At 34.3% G+C, this 27,700-nt stretch overlaps 1 protein-coding gene across 6 annotated transcripts; it reads left to right on the forward strand.

Moving 5' to 3' along the window:
- On the forward strand, nt 1-27,412 carry LOC149412271 (uncharacterized). Of its 6 annotated transcripts, none has more exons than XM_089645802.1 (20): nt 779-815; nt 1,154-1,324; nt 4,479-4,659; nt 6,294-6,447; nt 7,727-7,849; nt 8,796-8,937; nt 11,642-11,766; nt 12,258-12,388; nt 12,480-12,663; nt 13,016-13,097; nt 13,192-13,359; nt 14,250-14,431; nt 14,929-15,101; nt 15,597-15,765; nt 17,157-17,323; nt 18,319-18,495; nt 19,689-19,771; nt 21,030-21,125; nt 21,990-22,082; nt 22,595-27,412. In XM_089645802.1, exons 1-20 carry the CDS (start codon nt 807-809, stop codon nt 22,691-22,693), a joined length of 2,709 nt encoding a protein of 902 aa, XP_089501928.1. In that variant the 5' UTR covers nt 779-806; the 3' UTR covers nt 22,694-27,412. The 6 variants fall into 6 exon arrangements, with proteins under 6 accessions (XP_089501931.1, XP_089501928.1, XP_089501929.1 ...); XM_089645803.1 differs by having other exon boundaries at nt 6,297-6,447; XM_089645806.1 differs by having other exon boundaries at nt 4,479-4,623.
- The last annotated feature ends 288 nt before the right edge of the window (nt 27,413-27,700 follow it).

Genomic DNA, 27,700 nt, shown 5'->3' on the forward strand with positions numbered 1-27,700 from the left:
TACAAAATACAAAGGCGTCGCCGAATATGGTGGTGATGGTGATTCCGCTCAAGCCAACTTCAGCTGCACTTTACATTGCGAGTTATTATGTGCTTTTAATATGAGTTGCTATTAAGCCAGTGCGAAACGAAATGGATAGCGAAGTGATGGACGTTGAACGTACCTGCCGAGGCTGTCTGAGGGAAGGCGGTGAACTGAGATCTTTGTTTACAATAGATGAAAACTCACCGCAGCACGAGCCGCGCCTGAATGAAATGCTAATGTCAAGCACACAGATACAGGTTAAATTTTAATGTTTATATTAATGTCTAATGCGATGTATTCAATCCATTATCATCCCCTTTATCATATTTCAGACATGTTAACTATTTATACCGCTTTACGTTTTCTGCGACAATGTTTTTACTTGATTATAATCACGTGAAGACATTTTTGTATTGCTACCTAGGTTTGGCGATAACCTCTGTTTTTATATAAGTATTGGCATAAGAATTTTCACATTTAATTTATTTTTGATTTTTCAAAACAGATTTTTATTTTTTCTAAAAAATGAAATATATTATCCATCATAAGTAATGAATCCACCTATCTATAAATATTTTGTAATTGCAAAAGTAACCCAAAATTATGAGGCTTGTTTATTACAATAAATATTATTTGTATTTTAAATATTTGTTCAAATTGCGTGCGGTAGCGTGATAATATAAAACGTAAATATTTACCTAACCTCCGCACTATTAATAGGAACAGATTATTAAATTATTTCGTTTCAATTTTTACTACAAGAAACTATTTCGTCTGGAGAGATGGTAAAAGTAGGTTCTTAATTTGAGTTATATAATAAATTTGCGCATATTTATATTAATAGTAAAAAAATCCAAAATAGCTGCACAAGATCGATTTACAAAATTTTCTAAATATGCACAAAATGTAAATAACCCAAACTAAAAAAAAAAAAAAAAAAAATAGTGTGTTTTGTTTACATATCTCCCGACATAAATAGTTGTTTCTTTTAATTAAGTTGATACAAAGTGTTATTTCGTTAATTTGGACATATTTAGAAATTAGCGGAGTATGGAAACTTTACCAAAATAATAATATAAATAAAAATGTGTTGTAATAAAAATATCAATTTGATTAATTATTATTTTAGTGTTGCTTGTTTTATTTGGCGTTGGTGCGTTGGTGTGGCGTTGGCGTTGTTTACTGTATTATTTATTTTTTCGATGTGAAAGACGTCACGCGCATTTATAATTCATGCGGCAATGACATGGCGATGACTTTAAACAATAAGACTGCAGCTCTTTCTTACACACTAAAAATAGTAGGTATTTGAAAATGAGACAAACGGTGTACGTATGTCTGCTTCCCCCAAAGGAAAAATGTAATCATTATCGTGCATCCCCTTCACAAGTATCAAATAAATGAAACTCGTCGTAGGAATTATATAAGCGCCCATTACCTGTTGTCAATTATTATGCAATTGTATTGAAATGTATTCAGTATTTTTCAAATCTCCATGATAAAATATGATAAAAGTTATGTCGTTTTTGTATTCATATTCAATTTGCGTCTACTGTTTTTGTTATTAAAATTCTAGTATGATAAATGTTTTATAATTTTATTTCATCAGTGTACGTTTAATACTGCGTATGAGCCAGTCCTTTCGAAATGTGTTTTTTTTGGCGATTTAAGTCGAACAGCACTAGCTGCATTGATTGGTGTTTTAAAATTTTAAAATTTACAATAGACTGCTGGTAATGGTCTTGTGTGGCTGTGTTTTACATTGCATGTGCATCTTATCTCGTTTTTTAATACATTTTATTAAGCCTGTGTTAAAGTCAATACTGCGAATGAACCATTCCCAGTACATAAGCAAGAGCGCGCATTCCCCTCCTGAACATTTTTACAAATGGTTGTTTCGCGGTATTGGACTTACAAGGACTTAACCTTTTGGTCACGTAAACAAAAACAATTGTTCATGCGACACCTTTTCTCTTTCAACACTATGAAATGTGCATTTAAGAATCCTTGGGCAGTGTTAAGCGTTGTGAGACTTTGTTCATCATTTTGTTGGCTTCTTCCTGCTCTGTAGTTTCAAGTTGTTGTTTTCATCTTATTTAGGGACATATTGGCAAGTGCCTGTCCTATTGTTGAAAAGTATTTGTAAGTCTATTTATATCTGGGCTGGTGTTATTTGTTATAATTTGCTCCGTCTTAATTTGCGAGATGTCTGTGATTTTATTTGGGGCTATGTTAGCAATTTATGTTCGCGTAAAGTATGTTCCAAATTTTCTTTGGGTTCTGTAAGTTATTTTCGATTTTCCTTTTGTAATATTCCTCTTTTACACAATTAATGGTTTTTTGCACATATTTCTATATCTAATATAATTAAGTTTTATGGTCTCTTTTGGCTGAGTTTTTCATTGCATGTGAAACTTATCTCATTTCTTAATACATTTTATTAGGCCTGTGTTAATCCATGGTTGTAATGCTTTATTTGTTATTTTTGTTTTGTTTTATGGTTCCATGTTTTTTTATTGTATTTTGGAGAGTTTGAACAAAAATTTCCATTGCAAGATTTGCGTCTGATGATGTCAATATTGATGTCCAGTTTTCTTATGACATGTCTTCTTTAATTATCTAAAAATTTGAGTGTTTCGATATATTTTTTTGGATTTTCTCTAATAATTTTCATCTCTAGGGCCAGCATTACAGGGAAATGATCTGTGATAGCAGTTTTGCAGACTATAAATAGCATTGCTTCTTTTACGAGGTCTTACCATAATGTGGTAATGCAGGCATTTTCCCGTGTTGGTAGGAGAATAGCACCTTTTAGGCCTTTCTCCGTTATTGATATATTGTAGTAGTATTTGGATGGTTTTCGTTCAGCAAATCTATATTAGTATCTCCTGTTACGATAATATTTTAAACGTCATTTACTTCTGAGAGTACTGAATTTAAAGAGCTTAAAAAAGTCGAGATTTTCTGAAAGATGGTGAATGTTATAAGGTCACAATATTTATATCATTTCCTATTTTTATTAATAAGCAATTTCCTTCCACAAAGTTAGGCTCTTTAACTGTGATTTTTAATTATTCCAAAACGTAAACGACAACTCCATCATTTTGAATATAATTGTTTTCAGTGTGATAAACTTTATATTTAGGAATTTCTTTTGGTTGGTATGTTTCTTTTATCCACCACTCGGTTAGAATAATCATATCAAAATTCACATGAATCCTTTGTTTTTATATAAGGCCCTTATTTTCCATGGTCGGTTCTATGCTGGGCTCTTTCTTTAATTTTTTCTGATAAGGGTAATGTCTACTATTTGTTTATGCTAGTACACATCTTTATTGATTGAAGCACACTATCGATTTGTGCTCACCGGCGCAGTGGAGACACCTCTCTTTTACAGCATTGTAATTAGAGGAGGAATGCCCGAAGTTGATACGGCCGAGACTGAGTAGTGCTTTTCTTATTTCTCTGTCGACTATTAGTACTATGTTCCTTAATTGTTCGTTTCGATTGTTTATGGTTCCAAGGATCTTCATGCAGTCTTCTGGTTTTCGGCCTTGGATTGTTTCATAGATAAGATCATTTTGCTGAATGATCATATGGAGGATTTCATTGTCTTTATTTTTATTTGCAACTCCTTTGAGGATCACTGTAGGTCATGAGCTTTTAGAGATCCTTTATTATTGTTTGAAATTTCTGTCAGTAATTTTACGGCGTCTGTCTTTTTAGAGCAGGTAATTATGACCTTGTTATTTTTGGACTTCGACAGTCCACTGGCGCCCAACCTGAGGACTGTTGGCTTGATGATATGCTTTATTGTTGATGTGATGGATTCCGACATCGCTTCTAGGTCTGACGATGAAACTATTTGGGCATGTCTAGTGTCATCTCCTCGATTTGCCTTTGCTGAGGCATTAAACCTTTCCTTTTCGGTGCTGTCAACTGAGTTCCCATGGACTCTAATTATTAAAATCTCTGAAAATATACTAAACACGGAGTAGATATTTGAGGTATTGAATATTTATCGAATGCAACAGAAAAATATATTTTGTCGAGAAATCGATCAAAAGTTTGCCAAAATACCTAAATTCTTGCATTTCTAACTTGCAGAGTTATGCGGATTTTTGCTTGGTAAATCAGCCGATGCCGATGGACACATCATGTGTTTATGTTTTTTATCATTGGCAGCACATATTCTTAAAATCACAAAAATTCCAATGTATACGGAGTGTGCAGCACCAGAGTGTGTGGAATTTTTTCCATTGTAAGAGGAAAGTTAACATGTCCAAAGAGTTTAATAACATTGTACTGCTAATTTCAGCAATCTATCAAATACCTGCGGTGGACAGCAACTGGCGGAGTGAATATTGATTTGCTTCATTTCTCTTGTGCGATATAAATAACACTTTCTTATTATGTACTTGAAATTTATTTTTGTGTTTCTGTTTTGGCCACAGATCAGAGAAAATGATGGCCTGCCTTCTCAGATATGTGAGCGTTGTTCGCGCCAACTGTATTCAGCATATTCTTTTAAGCACATGTGCGAGGTATCGGATGCGAAGCTCAAGAAACTCACATCGAATGTTGAACCTCCGGAAAAAGGTGACTATATGAGGGGTGAAACAGCCAACCCTATTGGTATGTTTTTGCAATGTCTTTTGAGTGTAGAAAAAAAGAAGGGGATGAGTCGAAATATCGAGTTTCAATTCAAGTTTGCCAAGTCAACCCTTACTTACATATTAGATGAGCTAAAACATAAATTAATATTAATTTTCATTGAAACTGCATGGAATCGAATTCAGTATTTTAAAACTTCAGCAATAAGAAAATGAGATATTTTTATTTATTTTTTACATTCGCTCCTCACAGGAGGTCCCGACGAAGGAAAATTCTTTCAGGGCCTGTCATTTTTGGGGTTGCTGTGTTGAGGGGTCTTTTAAGGAAAGAATGGCGAGAAAGTTCTGGGAAGGAAAAAGGTTTTAGGGGTGGGTAGGAATCTAACGGTCAAGGAGTGACGGATGTATTAATTCAATCCCTCCCATTGCGGTGCAAGGCGATGGGTCGAGAGAGTCCGGCTGGAGAAATCAAAAGGTCTCCCTCAACCAGTCTCTCCCGATGCCACGCAGTAGGCGGGCAAATGCATCCGCTGCTAAGATCTAGACAAACCTCACCCCATGAACCCGGGCACCAAACGTAGCAAACCACTTGGGCACTGACTTATGGCAGAGGTGTTGGGTTGGTAATCCAATAAATGATTCCCGGGGCGGCGGTACCCATACCCGCCTCCCAAATTAAATCTCAGTTATAGTGCACCAATTTTTTACTTTTATTTCTTTTTATTCATCTCTTAAATTTCTTAGATGAAATAAATATGTACCCTAAGAGACTTGTACATGACACGTTTTGCCAACACCGCAGGAGAAATGTGTTTGTGTATTCCATGTTCACGACACTGGAGAAAGTCACTGTTAGCATTTTTGAGATGCATGCTTTAGTTGTCATTTTTAAGTGCTAAGTTGCTGACATTCATTAGGATGAACATCATAGCGCCCTTGAGGTGATTTTGCACAAAAACGGCGCTATATAAATCATCCAAATATTATTATCAATAAGAAATGAAACATAATTGCATATTATGCACAGAAAATTTAAAAATAAGTAAAACAATCAATGGTCTTTTCTCATAACACTGATCTCCCACTTACAAAAGTAATTATATTCCTTTGGATAGTCCCATTTAATATTTTTAAAGATACTATAAAACACAAAACCACGTCATATCATATGTCACGCTGGACATATCACACCTTGTGTTTACATAATGTAGCCTCACCGTGTATGTGGACAAACTCCCATAGTGTCATGTACAATAGGGGCCAGCGTGCAAATGCATGTTGATTCCAAAGGAGTTTTTCACATTGCCAAAATGCATTGTGCATATCTACAGCGGACTTACTGAGTCGACTTTCTTACGAAACGAATCTTGAGTTAATTCTTATTTATATTTTGAAGTGGTAGCTGTTTCAGATAATATCAAGTAATTTAAAACTAGATTTTTAGACTTCTTGTACTTACATTACATACCTTCCCAAATTTTAACTTGTTTTGCAAAGGGAGTAATTTTGATTCAAATTGAACCCCTCTGATTTATTACCAGCTCCCGAGGATGTGAAGCACCTCAAAATCTAACATGGTCTATTTTGAATCATCTATAATGATCTATTATGTAAAGTTGTTATTCAACTGAGACATAATGCTTTATTTGTTTGCAGCAGTTAAAGAAGAACATCTGGCCGCATCTGGGAATTCTGACATAATTGACTTCAACACAATGTTTACTTCTGATTTGCCATCAATCAAAGTAGAAGTCAGAGATTTGAATGAGGCTTCACATTTGTATGGTGAAGAAGTTAAGAAGGATGTGGGGTGAGATGATAATATAGTTATAGCGTCATGAACACAGTTAATTATTTTCCGTAGTTAAAAATCCCTCGCCAACACAACAACCAATAGTAGAAACGGGAATCAAATCGTTTCATTTGCTTTTATTAACTCTTCTTACTTCCACACTGGGAGGAATGGGAAAGGGCACCCGGAATGATGCAATTCAAAGTACTCATAAACCGACCAGACCCAAGGCGAACCAGACAACTACTCAATATGGACAGAAACTCATTGAGGGAACTGGTAGGACTACTAATGGGACACTGCCATCTCAGGAGACACATGCAGTTGTTGGGAGTGGAAAACACCAACAGATGCAGGAAATGTGATGTGGATGAAGAGACTCCAATTCACCTTTTGTGCCAATGTCCCGCCCTGTTGGGAACAAGGCTCAGATACCTGGGAAGACTCGTTGTAGAACCAGAAGACATAGCCACGTATCCAATGACAACCCTGGTGAACTTTATAAAAAGGACCTGATTACTGTTAAAAGAATGAGGTAAAATGGGAGATAGCGCAATGGGCCTATGGCCGATGTGCTCATGGAAACCTTACGTCAATCGTCTCCTATAATAAAAAAAACTCTTCTGAATTATAGATATTTTATTAAATCTATGTACTACAATTATACAGAATAGTACAATAATATAAAAATATGCTATTTAAAAACACTTACTTGTGCAATGCTAGGATAACTTTTGCAATACTGCCATGAGTCATTGTACAACACGTTAATATGCTGCCTACTTTAAATGTCTGTACATTAATCTTTGGGAAATCAACAGTTTAATTTCATAATTTTACATTACACAAAAAATACAACCAATAATTATAGATTTCCTCACTTACAATTTTAATTAAGTGAGAGGTTTTTGTTTATACTAGTTAATGTTTAATAAAATCTTTTTCATTCCGTTAAGATATTATTATCAAAAACTTTTAGTTTATTTATTGAAGCAGTTAATATTTCTGTCTTTGTTACTGCATTCCACACTTTTCTGCCGCACTCGCTATTAGAAAAAGAAAAATATGCTATATGTTAAATGCAATGTTAATTTACATAAAAATTTCAAGCACTTACACACAATAGTTTGAGAAGTTAATAGGTACAAAGAAAGATAAAACGAAGTGTAAATAAGTTTTAATACTTTCAAGTGATATGCAATGATATTTTTTTTGTAAATTAAAAAGTCATGTATTTTCAATGTGTATTAAATTAAGAATGTATTAAAAAAAACTCTAATTTATATTCGTGTTTCAGTATTACGGATCCTGTCATCGCTGCATTGAAAAGTAATGAAAAATGCACTCAAACCAAACTGACAGATGTTGTACAAATCCATAACTGTTCCCAGTGCCAGAAAAAATTTAGAACCATCTTTTCGTAAGTATTAAGACACTATTATTAGACAAAAAATAGTTATAATGAAATAATATGCACATACAAAGGTATATTTATTTCATCTGACGAGACTATAGTTGGACTGGTTGTTTCACAGATTTTGAACAATTCATCATATTTCAAAGTCGATTTTCAAGTTCTGTGAAGGTTATATATATTATTATTGGCTAGTTGTTTCACAAAACTGAAATAATTACAGAACTTGAATAGAATCTTCACAGAACTTGAAAATCATCCTTGAAATTTGAAGAGTTGTTAACATTCGGTGAAACAACCCGTCCTTAAATGTTATGTTAAGTCAATTAGATTGGGAATACAATGGCTACAAGTGTCAAGTTTCGTTAGCTAAAATGCAAATAATCTAATATTTAATAAATGACTATTTCCTTACGTAGATATCACTCACATCACACGTGGTAATAATGCATATGAAAATACTCTTACTGTTGTACCAGTTTTCCGCAACAGGATGAAGCAGCTTATCTAAAATAGCCATAAAGTTTATAATCATACTATAAACAATACTGCAATTTGTTTGAAAATGATTTTGATATTTTTTAAATTTGAGTTGTGATGAAGTTTGACTTCACCTACAATGATTCAGAGTACAGAAAGTTTTACTGAGCATAACTTGTTCTGAAAGCAAGTATGTTTTACCTGCTGTAAGTATCAATCCGTCTTACTGCTGGCTGAGAAACCTACCCACTTGGTTATCGACTAACTCTGTTTAAACCTTCAAAGTTCTTTGCTATATGTATGAACACCTGTTGGCATAAATAGAGAAAACCTGTATGGAAATGAATATTAAGCGAACCTTAGCTGCAATGTCAAATAATACTTGTGTGGGTATACCCCTTTCCATTTTTTTTTGTATATATTCATTACTAATCTGTGAAATACTGTTTAAATACACATTTATTATTTGCAGACTCAGCTCCCATATGAAGAGGCACATGTCCGCTGACGCCAAACCTTGTGTGGAATGCGGGAAGTTTTACGTCAGCCAGGAACTTGTTCAGAAGCACATGCTTCAGATACACGGTATTACTAACGCTAAAAAGAAGTCATTGGTAATTTTTATCACTATTTTTCACCCCTCGGTCTCCGCCCATCTTATATCCTCCCTTACCTTTGTCAACGGGCTTGAATAAAAGATTGCTATAAGCACAAAAAACACAGGCTACAAAATTTCGCTCTAAGCATCTGTGTACAAATATATACGTACGTAAGTACAAAGGTTCTACACATAGACATAAAATTAATAGACCAGCCCACCAGGGAAAGGGGAACAAAGCATGTTGCGCAGAGCGGGGAGGCTGCCTGACCTTCTCCCTTTCCCTGATTTGTAAATAAATTAATCTGACAGTAAAAGGGCAACTCGCCTTGTAATAATCACTAAATATTTAGACTTTGAAAATAAAATCTGCTTACGAATTACTAGTCCTTTTTACAGTGGCGCACAAATTACTGGCTGCAAAAAACTTAACTATTAATCCCAAATTGTGTACACAATAGTTCGGGCTTGTTTCCAAAATTGAATATGATACACTTTTTATTTAGACACTTTTTTGAAATGGGTTATAATTTACCCACCTCATACATTTTTAATGTCGTTATGCTAGGCGGTTGGTTAAAAATGAACATTCAGGTCCTGTGCAGAAAAGTCCCATGATGGTCTGCACTGCAAACCATAGCCTTACTTTATCCAACTCTACTTTACTGATTATTCGAATGTGCACTCTTCGGCGATCAACTTATGAGTGATTTGTTTTTGGGGTGTTATGCCGTGTTGCGCCCGTGTTGCGCTACCTCCTTCTGTAGCCAACGTTTCGGACATCATTGCAGTGTCCATTATCAGGGCAGATGTGTAAATAAGATTACACATAAAATAAGATTACACATCTGCCCTGATGATCGACACTGCAATGCTATCCGAACGTTGGCTAAAAACAAATCACTATAATTTTACAATGTAGTATATTTTGATGTAAAATAATGTAATTCTATTTATAATTTTGAGTAATTACACCTACGGTTTTCTCTCAAAATAATGCCTGAATCAGCAAAAATTACTTTCCAGTGTTGTACAGTAGAACCCCGTTAATTCGAACCCCGATAATTCGAAAAAACGCGTAATTCGAAATTTTCGCCAAATAAATTTCCGCAGAAAAATTTTTTCATACAAAATTTTTTTAATTCGAAATTCGTTAATTCGTAATTCGAAATTTATTTTTGTCCGCGCACGAAAATTTGTTCGTGTAATTCGAAAAAATTGCGAAAATAAATCATAATATTTGGTAAATCTGAATCTAAAAGTCAGCCGTGGCGGTAAAACGCCGAAAAATGTATTTTTACGTGGTTATACATCGTCCTAATTAGTATTATTATCTTGTAAATCTGAATCGATTTACACTGGAATGTCGTACTTTTTCAAATTTATTTCGAATATCCGAGTTTGAAGTGCCGAGAAAATACGTTTTACGAGGAAATATGTCGTAGTTTTACGAGTTTACACCAAATATCTGAATTTAAAGGGTCGGCCGCGACGAAACTCGGCCGCGAAATTTCGATTTACGCGTAAATGTATCGTATATTTACGAATTTATTTCGAATATTTGAATTTAAATGGCCCGCTGCGACGGAAATCGGCCGCGAAATCTCGATTTACGCGTAAATATATCGTATTTTTACGAATTTATTTAGAATATCTGAATTTTAAAGGACCCGCCGCGACGGAAATCGGACGCGAAATTTCAATTTACGCGGAAATATATCGTATTTTTACTAACTTTACTTCGAATATCCGAGTTAAAAAATACGGCGCGACGGAAATCGGCCGAATAATTTCGATTCACGCCAAAATATGACATATTTTTACGAATTTACTTCAAATATCTGAACTTAAAAGGCCGGCCGCGACGAAAAACTGCCAATAAAATTCGATTTACGCGGAAATATATCATATTTTTACGAATTGACATCAAATATCTGTATTTAAAGGGTCGGCCGCGATGGAAATCGGCCGCGCATTTTCGATTTACACGGAAATATATCGTATTTTTGCAAATTTATTTCGAATATCTGAATTTGAAAGAGCCGGCCACGACGGAATATGGCCGCGAATTCTCGTTTTACGCGGAAATATATCGTATTTTTACGAATTTAAATTCGGATATTTGAAATAAAGGACCGGCCGCGATGGAAAAATCCCGCGAAATCTAGATTTACGCGGAAATATATCGTATTTTTACGAATATCTCAATTTAAAGGGTAGGCCGCGACCGAAATCGGCAGCGAAATCTCGATTTACGCGTAAATATATAGCATTTCTACGAATTTATTGTGAATATCTGAATTTAAAGGCCCTCCCGCTACGGTAATCGGCCGCGAAAATAAAGAAATAATTGGTATTAATACGAATTTACAACTAAAATTCCACCTGGATTTGAAGAGGCGGCCGAGAAAATCGATTTTCGGCGTTTTTTTTTTTTTATTTCTTCATAAAATTTCGAATTACGTGGGAATTCGTTAATTCGAAATTATTTTTGATGTCCGGTGGATTTCGAATTAACGAGGTTCTACTGTACTTTGGAAATTATTCTAAATGAAACCACTGAAATATTTATTGTATAAACACAATGTCTTTTTTGAAGCTAGTCCTAAAACTCTTGATGAAAAACACATAACTGATATCGCTGATTATTATAATTAATTATTATAATTATAATTATTTCTAATTATTTTACTGCTTAGTAATTTATATTTTTCTTTCAGTTTTTATTAAAATGCCAACTGTGCAAACTTACTTTCAAGAAAAGTGAAAACTTAAAAAAACACATGGCCGTTCATGGCAAGAAGAAGATTTACAACTGTGAAAATTGTGAGCTAGGTTATAACAAGTAAGGTTATTTTTTTTAATCTGTGTTTATGCACACAATATTTGGTGCCTGTGGCATCCCCAATTTCGTGTATTTTGTGAGTCTGAAGGACGTGTAGAGGGGAATAAGATGGAAAAGACAGTATCTACCCATTCAGATATGGTCTTTCACCAGGGCGATACTTAGGACGGGTTGTTATTTGAACAATTCTTCAAATTTCAAAGTTCATTTTCAAGTTCTGTGAAAGATTTTTACGAGTTCTGTTATTATTTCAGTTCTGTCGAGCAACTAGCCTATAATTATATAATAACAGAACTTAAATAGGACTTTCACAGAAACCGAAAATGAATGTTGAAATTTGATGAATTGTTCAAATTCTCTGAAACAACCCGTCCTTGGAGTATTTACCACATAACTTTATGTTTCTTGTTTGCATTACACAGTTGTACCACATTGTTGACTTTAGAACACCTCAATATCGTTTATTAATAAAGATGTTTTGATTATTTCAGATATGAGAATTACCAAAGTCATTTATCCTCGTGCAACGGGAGGGTCTACAATTGCCCGATTTGTAAAAAGAATTTTAAAAGCACTGAAGCTCTTTCATTACACAAAAATCTAGTTCATGAAAAAGACGATGGTAAAATTTGATTTTGCAGCAATTTTTACACTTTCAAATTTATGAAAAGGCTGTGAAAATTTTTAATTTCATTAATGTTTCTTCTTTTTAGATTTTGTAGGCGATAACAAAATAGAAATATTACCAATTGAATTGCCTGATAATTTGTCACCCAAACAAGTAAATGGATTACCTGATAAAACATTCAGATCAGTGATAGATTCTCAAATGACATTACTACCCCAAATTACAATTAAGGATGAACCCTTAGACGAGCTGCTTGAAGAAGCTGAAAGGTATGTAGAAAAATGCTGGCAATTTTATTACAGAGTTCAACACTATTTTTTCTAATGGATTTTGACTGAAAGCTCAGATAAAAATTCAAAGAAGAAGAGTTTTCACTGCTTCATACAAACACTTGTTCTGTTTTATGGTTAAAAAGTAGTAAATGCGCTAACCAGATAGCGTATGTATGTTTAGCTCCGCTGATTTGTTATAGAATTTTCGTTCTCAGTTTTAGAATTAAAAAATGCGTAATACATTTTAACTTCTTATACAATATATAAAATGTGTAATAATAATAATAATAATGTATCTTTGTACATACATGCCATGTAATAATATGTACCCCTCTTCATATTCTTTCAGGGAAAATCTAAATTATGAAGAGGATGGTGAAAGCTATACAGACATTCTAGCAGATGATCCTATGGATGGTCACAATAGTGAGGTATGTTTGTGTGCATTTTCGATTTACTAGATACATACATCAAAAACATATAATCGCTTAGTCGGTCAATAACCATATTATTATGTTCTTCCAGGAAATCCGCAGCGACTGCTCTGAATATAAACCGATCCAACTAAAGAAACGGAAAGGGCTCCGAGGTCGCAAAAGACAATTCGATCCCAAAAGAAAACACAAGGTGAAAAGATTGCCTAAAACAGAGCTTGATGAGATTGGTGAATTCCCTTGCACCTTGTGTGACAGGGTAAGATTATTATCATTCTGCATATTTATAAACCAATTACTTAAAATTGATTTAGCAGTGTTTCCCTGCTTTTAACCTGCCTCTACCTCATCTCCTTCCCGTCTTCAAACCCTTCAACCTCACAATTACCCAAAATTAAATACCACAAAGAAGGAAGGCAGTAAAGAGATATGCATGTATAAATTATACGCCTGAGTGAATTTAGGTTCGATGACAACAATGGCAATTCAACACACTTTTGAAAAGTGATATAAAGTCATTTAAAGTGAAAAAAAACCTGACCTGTAAACCTAAACTAAAGCATCATTTTTTCATCACTATTCATGACATTATTTCACTGTTCAAAAGTGTGTTGAGTCACTATCCTCAGTTGTCGTGAATTTATGAGAACAGGACATGGATGAGTTAATCGTTTTAGAACCCCTCTTCTTGTTTGACTACATACATATTTTTATACTCCCTGTAAATATGTACAAGTAACTCTTTGATTTTCACAAGCATTCATATTGAAGACCTTCTGTCACCCAAATACATGAAAGAGGTTAATATGTATAGTTTTTATTGTTAAATTTAACAACAAAAGGTGTATTGTGTTCAATTCCTCGGCTGGCTAAGTCTCCCATCACAACACAAACAACATTTTCTGCTTACTGTGGTAGTAGTAGGAGATTTTCAAATATTGTCAGGTTATTCGTAACCCGGGAATGTTTGTATTTCTTTTAAAATAATTACAATTACAAGTTATTAGGTATTTGTCTTGTTTGATGACAAAATATTTAATCAAATTATAATACATATAGATAAACACAGCTAAAATTAATATCCTTATGTGCATAAATATATACATATTCATAAGTGACTCATATTAAATAAATGTTTGTATTTTTTAGGTTCTCACGACTGAGATCAACCTCAAAGTTCATATGGCCAAGCACACGGGAGACACTATTCTGTTTAGCTGCGTGATTTGCGAGAAGACTTTCAACAACGTCCATCGTCTGCGGAGACACGAACTTGCCCATGAATCTTTCAACAAATACAAGTGTAATTCTTGCGATAAATCTTTCAACCGGTAAGTTGATCGTAAATGTGAACTCAAATTCAATAATCTTGACACTGCTTTAAACTTAACATGATAGTTTTGCTTGAAAGATGCTAAGAATTGACTCTCAATGGGGACCATTCAATTGTCTACAATTCATAATAGCACTGAATTTTGTTTAGTTTCCAAGCACATATTTTTTTTATTTTATTTAAAACTTGATATGAAAGAATCCAATTCCTTTTTTTGAAAATATGTATCGGCTGATTTCTATAGTCTTGTGAGAAATCCCGGAGATAACAATATTGGTATTACTTTTTATCTAATTTTTTGTTTATTAATTATTTGTAAATCAAAACTATTTCAACTTTACCTTTAAGTTAAGGTGCCCTGATTTTAAAAGTTTTTTTTTTGTTGTTTTTAAGTTGCAGGCTGCCACTTATTCTCACTATCTTAATTGATATTTTTTGAGTTACAACATCTTTAAGTTGTTTTTGTGTTGTGTTTAAAATTTTATTTATTTCCAGGCAAGACCACTTGAACAAGCACATGTGGTCACATGTGGACACCAAGCCCTACACATGTGACTTGTGCCCAAAGGGATTCTTCAAAGCTGAGCACCTAGAGAGACACAAGGTAGCTTTACACTCAGGAAAGCAGAAAAATCCCAAAACCGCTTTCTGCTCCATATGCAACCGAGGTATACATGTACATCTTATTCTTCAAATTTCTGAATAATACGTTATTTATGCAAGGCTGTGAAAATTGTATTTTGAATTGCCAGAAGCGTGAATAAAACTATCCATGTACCTACAGTGAAACTCACATATGTATTTATATGTATAAGTTTTGTAAACCACAGAACAAGTTTTTTCGATCCATTGAAGACCGAAATTAAAAATAGGCCTACTTTATCCCGTATACGAGGTATATTTTTCCAGGACCTTGGAATATCTAGTAAAATACTTCCTCTGTGTCATGTTTTCATGAGTTGATGATAACGAGTAGAGAATACAGTAAATAATTATTTTATAACCTTAGATTTTGTGTGTCCATAATATCTAAAGTACCTCCGACTACATCAATAAGTTTTGAGACCTGTACAACCGATATGAATATAAAGTTGTATATAGCATATAATTATCCTAGCCATCTTAGCCTAAAACATATTCATTATTTTTTAATTTTGTTGCAGGATTTACAACCTCCAAGTATTTGGATACTCACATGAGAATGCACACAGGGGATAAGACCTTCACCTGTAAAGTATGTGATAAATCCTTCAACTCCAAATGGCACCTTAAAGAGCACAACAAGTGGCACTCAGCTGAGAAACCTTTCCTATGTTCAGAATGTGGTCAAAGGTAAAAAAAATTGTCATGTACATATTCCTCCGTGAAATAAAAAAACAAGTTTATGTGATTACATACTGCACTAGTCCCAACTTCGAAGGGTGGCAACACCAATTCCGGTTTATGTTATTAGGCTGAAGAAAGTAGGGAAGGAAAGAGTAATGGTGGGAATAGCGATGAGTCATAACTCATTTTTATTAAGAGCCAGGTGCCACGGTACCAGCTCAATATTTTCGTACGGCTCAAAGATTCAACTCAATTGAACGGGAGCTGTGAGTTCAGAGTGTATGAGCAATGAGAAAACTGCGCTCACACAATTCGACTCGCCTGATACGGGTCTCACGACACGACTCCCGCTACGGCCCGCCCAAAACTGCTCCTAACTCCCAGCGTAATAATGGTCGTACGACTTGGTACCGGTACACCGCCTAGTAACACAAGATATACAAGATGCTAGGTTGTTAGTAGGTAGTTTGTATTTCAAAGTCCAGATGTCCGACTATCGGACACCGATCACGTCTCTGAGTTTGTGATAACAAATAATATATTATTATAATTTATTTATTTGATATTTTTAATGGTGCTATTTATATAAAATTTCTTCTAAAAAAAAGGATAACTGTTTAATTGAGCCGTTGTATGGTTTACCTGCAGTCATACGAATATGGCTCATAAAAAAAACGAACTCAATTGTGCAGCTCGCGCATGAACAACTCATCGCTAGTTGGGAAGTACCTAGTTTTTCAAACCTGCTCATTATACAGGGATAAAGATATTTCAAGCAATTTTTTTTCGATTCTGATAAGTGTTCTCTTACCAGAGCGATATGCATTCATCTGCCACTCTGAAACGTGGTGCAAATGAACTACATACTATCGACGAATAAATAGTACCGCCCAAATGCATTTGATCAGTAGAGACAAATACTTTTGAGCAGTATCAACTTTCTATGGCACCTCAAAACTATGTTGTGGCGGGGGTATTGGAAATAGACAGTTTTAATTTCATTAAAAATATAACTGATGTCGGTTGTCTGGTATGTATTGCTTATTTGCTGCTGTCGGCGATATCTAGTGGTAGTATTATGAACTATGTTTACAGACAGGCGAAATTCGCTTCTCTATCGAATTATGTAAAAAATTGATTTTTCGACTGTATGTCGCTTAGGTGGTATTGTTTCTTTGTCGACGATGTTATATATATATTTTTAAAATTATATGTGAAATAGCACGCTTTTATAAATTTATTTTTGGCCCATGCTTTGAGTTTCTAACTTATGACCCCTGCGTCAGGAGCCAATGAGTTTACCACTGTTCCCCAGATTTTTTGACATGTATGTATTTTCATTGAGTATATAATGCGTGATTATTATATTCTATCATGCCTTAATTTTCTCTCCTCAGATTCATACGTAATGACTATCTGGTAATTCACATGCGGCGCCACAAGGGGGAGAAGCCGTACAAGTGCAAGTTCTGTGGAAAGGGATTCCCCCGAGCCACTGACCTCACTGTCCACGAACGCTACCACACCGGAGAGAAGACACATCTGTGCACAGTATGTGGCAAAGGTGAATTATTCTTCATATGTTGAAGGCGAGATAAAGGTCAAAATGGGATGCTAAGCTTATTATGCTAGTCGATGGTATCGGGACATTGTGGAGGGAATATTCTTTTACAATGTACTTGTATTTGTCAACATTCACACAATTCACCATGCTTCAGGTCTTTATTTCTGTCTGCAAAGCGACTGCACTGAATGCAATTTACTGTTGTCCACATCTTTGTGTCATGTCTTCTATAGGCATTCCCATACCATTAACTTCCATGTCAACCGGTCAGTGGTTGAGTGGGCATAGCGCTTGGGTCTCACCCGAGCGTCGCGTGTTCGATTCCTCGGCTGGCTAAGTCCTCCATCACAACACAAGCAACATTTTCGGCTTTCTGTGATGGTAGTAGGAGATTTTCAAACATTGTTGGGTTATTCGTAACCCGGGAATGTTTGTCTTTCTTTTTAAAAAAAAAATTAAAAAAAAAAAATGTCATATATTCTCCTTCTCTCACATTTCTCTTTGTTCATCTGCTCTACATGCCCAAACCAACTTAGCTTCCCTCTCTTAATCTTTACCATTACGCTTACATCAGCCTTGCTTTATTTCCGTATCTTCACATTTTGAACGCGGTCATTCATGATTTTACCACTTGTAATACGCATCATCGCAATCTTCTATATAGTAGAGCAAGCCGCACTAATTTATTAATGAACTCACCTGTGGGGAGAGCTACGTGCTTTTTGAATGCGGTAGATAAGAAATTAGATTTATTTTTTGTGTCCTATAGCGCATTTACGAGATTTTTGGCATTGCATATACACTGCATAAATGGTACAATTATAACGTCTTAGGCTTTATTACCTGTAATTGTTATAAATAAATGTACAAATTATATATATAAATAAATAAATAAATAAATAAATAAAAATCAGGGATCTCATTTCTACAGTATTCAGTCTATTTTAATTCTTCCCATAAAGTGGATTTTTAACTTATATTTTTGAATATTCCAGGTTTCCAGCGACAGTACAACCTGACAGTGCACCTACGCGTACACACGGGGGAGAAGCCGTACGTATGTTCGTACTGTGGCAAGCGGTTTGCGCAGGGCAACGACCTCAAGTCGCATGTGCGCCGCCACACCGGGGAGCGTTTCAACTGCGAAATATGTGGCGAGGGATTCATACAAGGTGATCTAACTATTAAAATCTAGCCTAACGATGGTTTCATGACAAAACAGAAGAGTGACAAAAGAGAATATAAAAGTAAGGTGAAGAAAAAGTACTTCTTAACCTAACCTATTCCTTTATCATGTTCTGTTTTATCTGGTTACTCCATGAGGGTAGTATTAGGTATTGCAACTAACTAAATAAGCATTACGCCGTTTCCCCGCAGGATTACGTAAAGAAGGACAAAACTTCAAGCATCGTCTCATACATACTCTTCTATTTGGTTCACTTGGTCATGCCATGTCTTCCTCGGGTGTCCCTGACTTCTTTTACCATTCACTTTTGCGTCATTAGTGCTCATTTGCCTGTTCATCTGCTGGGCATGTCTAAACCGTCTAACTTCAAAATTAATAGCCGGATTGACTTGAAATTCACAAGATGCAGCTTTTAAAACCCCTGAATACGTTTTGGAGTCACCGTCTCCGCTCTGACACGTCTTTACAGATATATGTGTAACTTCTAAAATAATAGCCGGATTGACTTGAAATTTTCGGTGTGTACTTAAATAAATGTTCATTACGAAAATGATAAAAAAAAACGATTATTTGAAAATTCTTACTGTATGTAACCCCTTAATCTTGCTCATTACCATTACATTATTTCCGATGTCCACATTTGTAATTTGCTCTGACATTCTTAAGTATTACTTATACAACTTTTTATGCTAAAATATATCAAATCATCACTATTATCCGGTGCCGATTTTTAAAAGGTCATTCTTTAACCAATTATTAATTCTCTTGGAAGCTTTATTGATAATTATGTTATTTAATCATCAGATCTATGTACATTGTACGATACTTACCTTTAAGAAGTGCTTTCACCGTCGCTGGTCCCATCCTATCTTCCCCCACACCATTTGGCAAACTTGAGTTTAAGTCTCCCGACATTGGCTATATTCTTCCTTGTTACATGCCGCCCAGCGGAGATAACCCAATTTTTTCTTGTTTTTGACAGCTTTTCAATTGGCTCCAATGATTCTTATTGGGATCTTCCTCCCAAAAGAATCCAGTATTCTTTGCTGTTCTATGTAAGGGGCTAGCATGTATCTTAGCACTGATCTGATGGGTGTTTAATATAGATAAGATTTGAAAGAATTGTCTAAATTATCCGCTTTATTACAGTTTCTAAAAATTTTATTTCATGTGTTACAGGATATCATCTGACTCAACACAAACGCAGTGTTCATGGAATAGACTGCACTTCGCATATTCGTAGAGTTGAAAAGCATCCAGAGGTAAATTTTCTAAGATCCATTCTCATAATCGTAAAGACACAAATAAACAATTACTTGGCCAGAATCAAAACATTTCAAACAAATCATTTGAACAATCACATGAATGTGATTGAATTTGATTGAATTGATTTCACCACAGTGAAGCTGCAGAAGCCCGGGCGGAACAAAGAACCACTGGTCTCACAACCTCGTAAAGCACTTGGTTTAAGATGGATTAAGACTTCTTTGCACAAAAAGGAATGGTTAATCTAAGGGTTGCAATAGACGAACAGCTTGTCGCATTGCATTGTGGGCAGCATAAATGTTGTTGGGTTGCTGTCGCACAACTAGCCAACAGCATTGCGGCAGTAAGGTAACACTAGCTGCTGACTCAACAGTGCGCAGACAACAAAAAACGATATTTTTGTACGAAAACTGCAAAATTGGTGAGATGCAGCTGCACGGAGCTGGCGCCGTCGTCGGCTACTAGTTGCTCGTCTATTGCAGCACTAAAGTCGAATTTACATTATGTGATTTTTTGGCAACACCAATGTCTTGAAAGACTCAATTAGTTTAGTGAAAATACATCTGCTGAAGGGATGCATTATACTGTGCATTTCAACACAAAGCATGATGCTGATGGTGCCAAGTTTTGCTGTGATACTAAATTTTGTACATTTCCCGTTTTTGGTGTCGTGAAAGTAATTCCAACATGCATGAAATAAGTTTCGTAATGTCATTCAGCAAATATTTTGTAAAACATTAAAACCAAAGTGGGAAACAACGATGATGTGTATATGAGGCGTGTTGAAACAAAGACAGCAACCTCCACTTCTTTTCATTTTGAGTAAAATGCAATAAATGTTTTTTTTTTGTATTTTTCCAATACCTTATGTATCACACCAGCTGTTCACACTTTGTATGGGGTGGCGGTTTTAAATATCATATTTCTGGGTTTCTGATTGGCTCAAACAAAAACTGCTGTTTTTGTTCCGTAACCTGAAGGAAATCGCCATGTTTGTTGTGGAACTAAATATTAAAATTCAAAAATGTATGGAATATTGTCGTTTATGCTCCGAAACCTTTGCAGCAGTCGATAGTATTTTTGATTCTCTATCCATCGCCATATCTAACTCATTTTACACCAATGGTGGAGATTGCTGCCTTTGTTTCAACACGCCTCATATGTACATACACATTCAAATTCAATCAATACTAGTATACTACATCCAGGTGGGGTGTTACTTATGTGTGAGTTATCTCTCGTAATCTTTTTCAGGCTAATCCTCAAAACCTGCCGAACCAAATTCCTAAGCACCGCACTCGTGTTACATCTACTACGCAGATACTGACTGGGAATGCAACCAGCACTGAGGTACCTATGTTACTTATTTTTTTCCAAATTTCTGAAGGCAGCTGTTATTTTTTTAAAGTTACCTGTAGTTGAAAACAAATGATGATTTGTCATGCCAGTAACACAGTTCTTTAAATAAATAATTTTTATAATTTATATAATTAAAAAATAAATATATATTTTACTATTTTATATGCCTTTTTATATTACGCAGAAGCTTTACAATTTTCGTACTAGTGTTAATTATAAAACAGAAGCGTAGGTCGCTTTAATGCTCAAAGGTTTAGGTTATTAATTTGTGCTCAGGGAATATTAAACTTAAAATTAATAAATCGTAAAAACTTTTTCTGTGAATTTAAATTTCCATAATTTGAAAATTTAAAATTTTTCATAGGGGCCATTCAAGTATTATGTAAGCACTATAGGGGGGCAGGGGGGTCTTTGTTTTGTTTATTTTTGATGACATGGGGGGGTGGGGGGGTCGAGATAGTGATTACGTCAGCACTGCTCAGCATTATTTTTTTTTTACACATTGGCAACCCACACATTGTCTATGTTTGAAAACCGAATACATATTCGGGCATTCCCACAAATAATTAATACGTTTAGGTACTCGCTTAGTTTGTTTAAATGAATATTATGTGCATTAAAGTCCTCTATCCTAAGTCTATTTTATAAGTGCTGCTTATGAATCAATAAAAAAACAATACATTAACAGAAAAATGCATATAGGTACCATTTTTTACGTAAGCATGGGAGGGGGGGGGGATAAGAGCTTTGCTTACTTTTGGTGACAAGGGGGAAGAAGGGGTAAATAATTGTAATAAATCTGCTTACGTACTACTTGAACGGCCCCATATTCAATAATTGTACTTTATTATATAGGAACCAGTCATGCCGCCACTGCATATTTTCGCCAATGCTTCACAAGCTGTGACTGTCAGTCAGGAATCGGATAATGATCAATCCACTCTGCAGGTAAATAACTACATTTTTGCTTTTTCATTGAATGGGTTAGAAATTAGTTTTGTATACCAAAATGGCCCTAGATACTACCCCACCTTCCTCTTTCCCTCCCCAATATCTTCAGCCTCACAACATACCCCAATTGATTTCTAAGAACCGCAGGCTCTTGTCTAATTTTTCTATTTTTACGCTGGCGGTATGCTAGCAGAGCTTTCAATGCTTACATGGACTGACCGCCCCTGTTGTGTATTTAGTACTGCTTCCTACCAAGGACCATTAATTTATAACTTTCAAAATTATTTGCATTATTGACTGAGCGTGGCGAAGTACTGTTTCAACACAATCACTTTGCATTTCGTCTGTCTGTAAATTTGTTTGCATATTCCGAGTCTTTCCAATCCTGTCAAGATGGTAGCTGTGTTTGATAGTACCTTTTTATTCCACCAGAGAACCGGAATATTAAACATCATGAGAAGTCAGCTGTTCTCAGAACTACTAGTATTAATTGAATTTGTATGTTACAGTCGCAGCTCTCGGCAGAGGAGGTGGACCAAAACATACCCCCCCTGGTCCCCATTGTGCCCGTAGCACTGTTCGCCAGTATGCACCGACGCATGCACTAGCCCAATGTACCTCTAACTCACAATTCGTGGTGTACCAACACTATTTTCCTAAACCTTTTTCTTAGGGTGACTGGTACTTCTTGTGAAATATTGATAAATATATCAAGGATTCACACAAGCAAAATAATTTATGAAAACATGGTGTCAATTCTTACCCATAGACAATGATAAAAACTCTTCCAAACTAGGCTAGATAATGAAATGTTCTAAAAGTTACACCTATGGGATTCTTCATTACTGTTTCCCGTATTCAAATATTTGTAACAACAAACCTGTACACCGAAAATAATACCTATCTATGCTAATATTAGTAGGATTGATGAGTTTGTATTGCGTATAAAAAATAGTTTGGGCCGAATGGATAAATTATTTTTCTAAGTTACTGTGCACACACACATCAATTCTCCAAAGCAATAAATTTTTAACAATAAACCCAAGTTCACAACTTTACACTTGATGTGTACAACAGCATGTGATGTTTTTTGCAATCAGACTTTTGAATTTGATACGTGGTGGTTGCACTGCTAAGAGTTTGTCATATCTTAGATATTTTTTAGATTTTCTGACCTTTTTTGATTTAACAAAAATTTTTACTCATATTTTTATATACAAAAAGATTAAAAGAAAAAAGGTTCAATATTTCATACAAAGACACCTTCAAAGGTAATAATAATATATATATTTTCCAGTTTCACGATGAATCAGAACTCTTTTAAAAAGTGAAATATCTAAAGCAATTATAATTGAAAATGAAGATAAACTAGCATAAACCTAACCTAGTTTTGTTTTTATCACACTCATGCCTATAGGTATTACTTGTTACTTAGGACGGGTTGTTTCGGAGTATTTGAACAATTCATCAAATTTCAACGTTCATTTTCAAGTTCTGTGAAAGATTTTTTCAAGGTCTGTTTTTATTTCAGTTTTGTCAAGCAACTAGCCTATAATGATATAATAACAGAACTTGAATTGGACTTTCACAGATCCCAGAAATGAACGTTGAAATTTGATCAATTGTTCAAATACTCCGAAACAACTCGTCCTAAGTGTTCTAATTTATCACTACTGATTCGTTTAGATAACCCTTTTTTCTAAACTCAGTTTTTAATTTTTAACTTGTACATAATGTAACTTTTTTCTGCTGCAGAAATTCCTCAATACACAAGGGCTGTTGAGAAAGTAACCACCATTTAGCTACAAATAAAAAACTTACATAGATACAAATATTTTATTTTGTGCCACTTAAAACTACGGTTTTCCACTATATTTCAACATATATAGTTACCGTTTAAATTCGAGCACTGTCATAGTATTTCACCAATTTGAAATACCTTCAGCTTAAAATTCTCATTCAATAGTGCCAAGCAACTTTTTCATGTGAATGAACAGATTGAAATAATCCCTTGTCCCCCGTGCAGCCTTTAACTTTTATCTTAAGGCGATTTAACCAGCGGACGAGAATTCAAATTTCGTTAGAAGACGATCTCGCGATCGGACGTTTTTTTAGACCGAGACAGAAATACCGAATTCATTCCGCTGCGAGCCGTCCACTCGCGCGGCAGTGAAAACTACAGCATGGTTCCGATGAAATAACAATTATTGTTGTTTAATTCTTGGTTGTAGCTTTCTTCCTTATAAGTAGTTACATACATATTTGTAAATTATACGTCGGAGTGCGTAAACATAAATAAATACAAATGCAGTTTGTTGACATGGTAGATATAAAATATGTAGGTATATAAATATACATTTAAAAAAATTTCAAATATTTGTTTAATTTGTTTTTTTTTTTAAATATTTTACACGAGTTTTCCAAAGGTGAGTAAAAATCTTTTGTTTTACTTATTTATTCGTTTGTCCGAAAGGTATTACCGGTAAGTTTTATTTCTAATACTTATCTTCAAAGTATTACTTGATTTGATATGTATGACATTGAAAATAGGGTTTATTCCTTACAACTGAAGTAGTTTATATATTAAAACTAGGTTTTATTTCCAACTATTTTCTACGGTACCTACCTACATATGTAGTTATGCGATTGCATAATATTGTATCGCTTTCATGTATTTGTTTTCATGATTAACGGAGCGACCTGACTCGTCTAATTTTCGAAATGTTATTAAATTCATGAGTAAAAATCATAGGTTTGTATGTCAAAAATAACCTTCTTTTTTTTTCCTAAAACAAGAAGCTCAAATTCACAATATGACATTATGAAACTGACAAAAAGTAACACAAAAAACATTAAATATGTTGAATTATACCAATGTAATAGTGAATTGGACAATAAAATAGAAATTATGAACAAAAAAATGATTTGAATCGCACATCACGAATCGAAATTCATTTGGTTCGTGTCACTTTTTGACTACCAATCACAAACAGTTTCACGTACTTTGGCATAAGTTTTAACATTTATACATGAAAAAACGATAACAGACATAAACTCCTGTCCATAGTTGATTCTTTTCCCTGGAAATTAAACAACACAAAATTATCGCCAAATGTTATAAAAATATGTGCTTATTCTGACTGATTCTTTCGAACGACCCTGTAGCATATAAGTACGAACAATGTACACGGATAATTAAATATCACTAACCTTTGTTTTTTCTGAAAATATATCTCCCACGTACGTTTTTGATGTCGTAATTTGTGCTATCTAATAAAACTTTTTTTCGAGGGTATTTTCCTCCTCATTTTTAAGCGAGGAATTTCTTTAAAATGTTATCAAGTAGACTGGCGTGGAATAGACGTCTGCTCGCCGCACTGTCGCAGCGGGGAATGATAAAATTTCGGCTTGCGCCGGGGCAAGACACATACAACAAACGCGAATCGAAATTAATTACTATTATATACTTTAAGAATATATTTTTTGGTCATAAATTATTTCTAATGTTTCAATTATGTCTTGGTAAATTATTTTTCTAAAAAAATCTGAACTATACCAATTTGTAAGACCATAAATAAATAGTCCAATTGAGGGATTTTCGTCACAAAACGCGTGCTCGGATTTATTTATTAGTAATTTTATTTGAAATAAAAACAAAATTCTTATACATACATATGATAGATAATTTATTGATTGTTTATACATTATTATTCAATGATTTGAAATATTTGCTGTATAATACAACTTCACCTTTGAAAATGCAACAAATCTGCGCATCGTCCAACGGTAACACTTTATTATGATATGAAAATAATATTATTTTTCAAAATTTTACATCTTACTTTACAAGATAAAATAACGATCTTTCGAAATCAATTTGTGTTTTTTTCTAGAAAAGTGTCCATACGTCTAAAAGTGGCCTCAAAAATGCCAAATTTCAGGTCAAGTCTACCTATTTCGCCTTAACCTCTTAACTTTCAAGTGTCAATGAAAAAATCCCTCCAATTTGTAATCATACAACTTGACATTTTTTTGGATTTTATCCGTGTAATTGTGTATAAATATTTGAGACAAACTGAAAAAAATATTGATTTATCTTTCCAACGACGAACAAATCACGTGTCTAACAAATCGCATTATAGAAAAAAAGATAAAAATATTTATGTGTCCTTCATAGCCTATAATGGAATATGATGTTTGTGGCTAGTATTGTCCTTCCGAGGCTTGAAGGTATTTGGAATTGATGAAACGCTAGGACAAGTGCTTTAATTTAAATGGTGACTACATATGTTGAAATATAGTGGAAAATTGTAGTTTTACGAGGCACGCATTCAAATATTTGTATCTTTTCGGGTTTCGTGTTTATAGCCAAATAAATGGTGGTTACTTTTTGAACAGCCTTCGTACATATGGAAATATTTCTTTTATAAATCTACCTACAATGTTTCCTTTGACTCTTTGTGAAACTATCTCCTCTTTGGTGAAATTTCATCTTAAATAAAACAAAAGTTATTCATCCGTACCTATGAAGAATAAAACCAGCCACCCATCTTTTGATATTGGTAGTAAATAATATATAATATTTATTCACGGCATAGCTTTTACAGAATAAGCTTATCCAAAATTGTGATTTCATTGAATATATAATATGTTGTTTTATTGAACTCCTATAAGTTATTGTTTTTTTTGTTGTTGTATTATATTTTATAACTGCGGCTGGATGGTGATTGAGTCGTTTTTTCAATAGTGAAATAATATAGTACTATTTTGATGTGAATATAAAATATTTATAATTTTGTTCTATCAATGTATAGTACGAGATTTGTCTGTATTTTACAATGACTAAATAAAATACCCTTATGCCCCTAGTACACGTTGGCCCAATGCATTGGGCTGGCCGAAAATGTACAGAACCACCCGGCCGTTGCACGCGTTGGCCGCCAACATTGGCTGGCCAACCTGATTATTATCTGTTTGCTTGCACACATCAAAGGATCTTGGTGCCAACGTGTACTAGGGCAAAAGAGCTAAATTCAATGGTATTTAGTTACTAAGGTATTTGGAGAATCATGAATAATCGAATGAACATAAAATCATTTTAGAACATAAATAGAAATTTCATTGTATGTTTATGTTTTCTATGTTGAAATTGTTATTTTTATAAGAGTTGGTAAAAGTGAGTAATATGTAAAAAAATAATGTACCTTTTTTGAAGATTTCAATTTAGTTTTCTCATTATGCACCATAAAACTGAATGTGGAATTTTATTTAAATGACATTTAATCATAAGTTTACATGTTGTGATCATGAAAAAACATACACAAATTTATTCCTTTTTGCATATGAAGTTAAAAATTAAAGTGATGTAAAAAAGTTGTTGTTTTATTATTTTAACTTGTTAGTTATTGTAACTTGCAGTACCCTGCCACGCGTTGCTGTTGCTCAGTCTGTCTATGCAGATAGAGAAACAATAGCGCATGTTGCTTTTACGTCCAACAGATGGCGCTATTTAAAAAAAAACATATTTTTACCTGTCACAGGTGACATATATAATATAGGTATATAAAAACACACATATACGAATGCAACGTTGTGTCAAAATTTCAAAGCAATCG

Source organism: Hesperophylax consimilis, chromosome 23 (assembly GCF_061612785.1).
Source record: "Hesperophylax consimilis isolate HC1 chromosome 23, BYU_Hcon_1.0, whole genome shotgun sequence".
NCBI lineage: Eukaryota > Metazoa > Arthropoda > Insecta > Trichoptera > Limnephilidae > Hesperophylax > Hesperophylax consimilis.

Bases quoted from the DNA above. Each gene is read 5' to 3' on its own strand.
- LOC149412271 (XM_089645802.1), top strand. The intron at 6,448-7,726 runs GTGAGATGATAA...TTCGTGTTTCAG, and splicing joins GAAGTTAAGAAGGATGTGGG to TATTACGGATCCTGTCATCG. The intron at 13,360-14,249 runs GTAAGATTATTA...TGTATTTTTTAG, and splicing joins CTTGCACCTTGTGTGACAGG to GTTCTCACGACTGAGATCAA.